Source organism: Octopus bimaculoides, chromosome 23 (assembly GCF_001194135.2).
Source record: "Octopus bimaculoides isolate UCB-OBI-ISO-001 chromosome 23, ASM119413v2, whole genome shotgun sequence".
Lineage (NCBI taxonomy): Eukaryota > Metazoa > Mollusca > Cephalopoda > Octopoda > Octopodidae > Octopus > Octopus bimaculoides.
Window position 1 is genome coordinate 24,592,917 of NC_069003.1, and position 2,081 is coordinate 24,594,997.

Genomic DNA, 2,081 nt, shown 5'->3' on the forward strand with positions numbered 1-2,081 from the left:
GAGAGAGGTGTTTAATAGCTGCAGCACTCACTTGATGTGTTGATAGACAGTATCCTCTGGTCTTTGGATCTTCCTTTCGTCTCTAGAGCGACCAAAATACAAAGATTGGATACTTTTTATCATTTCAAGTATTGATAAGATAAATAATATCAAATATAGAATTGTTTCCGTCAGTTATACCCAGGCAAATCAAAATCAAGATATTCATTGCAACTGTCGAATTGGTGCTGCTGTATGGCAGTGAAACATGGACACTGACAAAGAAATTATCAAAAGGCTAAATGGATGCTACACAAGAATGCTATGAATGGCCCTCAATGTGAAATGGCACCAACATATGACGAATGAATGCTAACTGCCGAAAGTTAGCGAGAAGATCAGGCAAAGATGGTTGCAACTATCTCGTCATTTAGTAAAATAACTTAGTTATCATTAAGCTAGTGTTAGGAACCTAGATTGTGACTAAGGTTTGGTGGAAGATTTTAATTCAAAACTTATGAAAACAAGACATTTGTACTACAGAGCCAGAGCCGGTTTCGACCAGATTGGTATTGAAAGGGTTAAATAAAACTTAAAGGAATTAATACATACATACATACATACATATACACATGCATACATAAATGCATATATACATACATAGATGTGTACATACATACACACACATTCATACATTCACACACGTACATACTTACATGCTCAAAGAATCTACTATGAAAAGAATAATGTGTACCTTGATCTGTGAACATGTTTACTCAATTTGGACTTTTGGTTGTTATCCAATTTTGATTCCAGTTTGTTGAGCATAGCAGCTTTCCTTGCATTTGCTGTTTGACTGATTGGCTCAACATTTGTCAAGCCAACTGGAAGAGAAGTCACACCCAACTCTGCAAAACTTTTCCGAAGGTCTGAAATATATTAATGTTTGATTATCATACGAGTAAAAAATTGTTTTGTTAGTGTGGGTTTAGCCCAAGGTTTGTTGTGTTATATTAGTGTTTGTTCTGTTGTGTTTGGTGTATGAAACAAGAGTTGTGTAATTTCATTTGGCATTAACCTTGTACAGTATATGTTGTATAAAATGTATTCTTTCAATTTACTTGGATAATTATTGTACAGTATGTAGCACTAAGAGCACCGTCCGAGCGTGATCGTTGCCAGAGCACCAGCTGTTTGGCTTCCGAACCGGTGGCACGTGGATGGCACCACTTCAGTGTGATCGTTACCAATGTCACCTTCTTGGCACTTGTGCCAGTGGCACGTGAAAAGACATTCAAGCAAGATCATTGCCGCTGGACTGGCTCCTGTGCAGGTGGCACATAAAATACACCATTTTGAGCGTGGCCGTTGCCAGTACCGCCTGACTAGTTTTCGTGCCAGTGGCACGTAAAAGCACCCACTACACTCTCGGAGTGGTTGGCGTTAGGAAGGGCATCCAGCTGTAGAAACTCTGCCAAATCAGATTGGAGCCTGGTGTAGCCATCTGGTTTCACCAGTCCTCAGTCAAATCGTCTAACCCATGCTAGCATGGAAAGCGGACGTTAAACGATGATGATGGTGATGATGATGATGATGATGATGATGTGTGTATTGTGTGTAAAGATTATTCTGTTCGGAGCTGTGCTGTTGAATTAAGGTGAAATAAACATCAGAGATGCTTTGCCCCATTCAAAACCTGCAGGAGCTGCTCAAAGATATTTGCAAATCCATAGAAACCCTTCCATATCATCAGCATTTCGCTCCTCGGCCTATACACTTCACCTGGATGGGGCAGTGAGAACTGAGCTAGTCTCCACCTCCAGAAGGGTTCTACTTGCTGTCTCTTGTCAACCAGAGCCATCTTGAGCTACTTTCAGCTGCTATGCATATTTCCTTGATGTGAATAGGCACTGAAGTGGCTGTGTGCTAAGAGGCTTGCTTCCCAACCACATGGTTCCGGGTTCAGTCCCACTGCATGGCACATTGGTCAAGTGTCTTCTGCTATACCCTCAGGCTGACCAAAGCCTTGTGAGTGGATTTGGGAGATGGAAACTGAAAGAAGCCCATCATGTGTGTGTGTGTGTGTGTGTGTGTGTGTGTGT

The 2,081-nt window shown here is 41.2% G+C and overlaps 1 protein-coding gene across 1 annotated transcript in view; it reads right to left on the reverse strand.

Moving 5' to 3' along the window:
• LOC106880555 (uncharacterized) overlaps positions 1-1,840 on the reverse strand; it is a 17,628-nt gene extending 15,788 nt beyond the window's left edge. Inside the window, exons 1-3 of the mRNA XM_052975946.1 lie at positions 1,762-1,840; positions 734-908; positions 32-82 (exon numbers count right to left, since the gene is read on the reverse strand). Coding sequence (XP_052831906.1) covers positions 32-82; positions 734-908; positions 1,762-1,840 — 305 coding nt within the window. The remainder of the gene's footprint in view (positions 1-31; positions 83-733; positions 909-1,761) is intronic.
• Between the last annotated feature and the right edge of the window lie 241 nt (positions 1,841-2,081).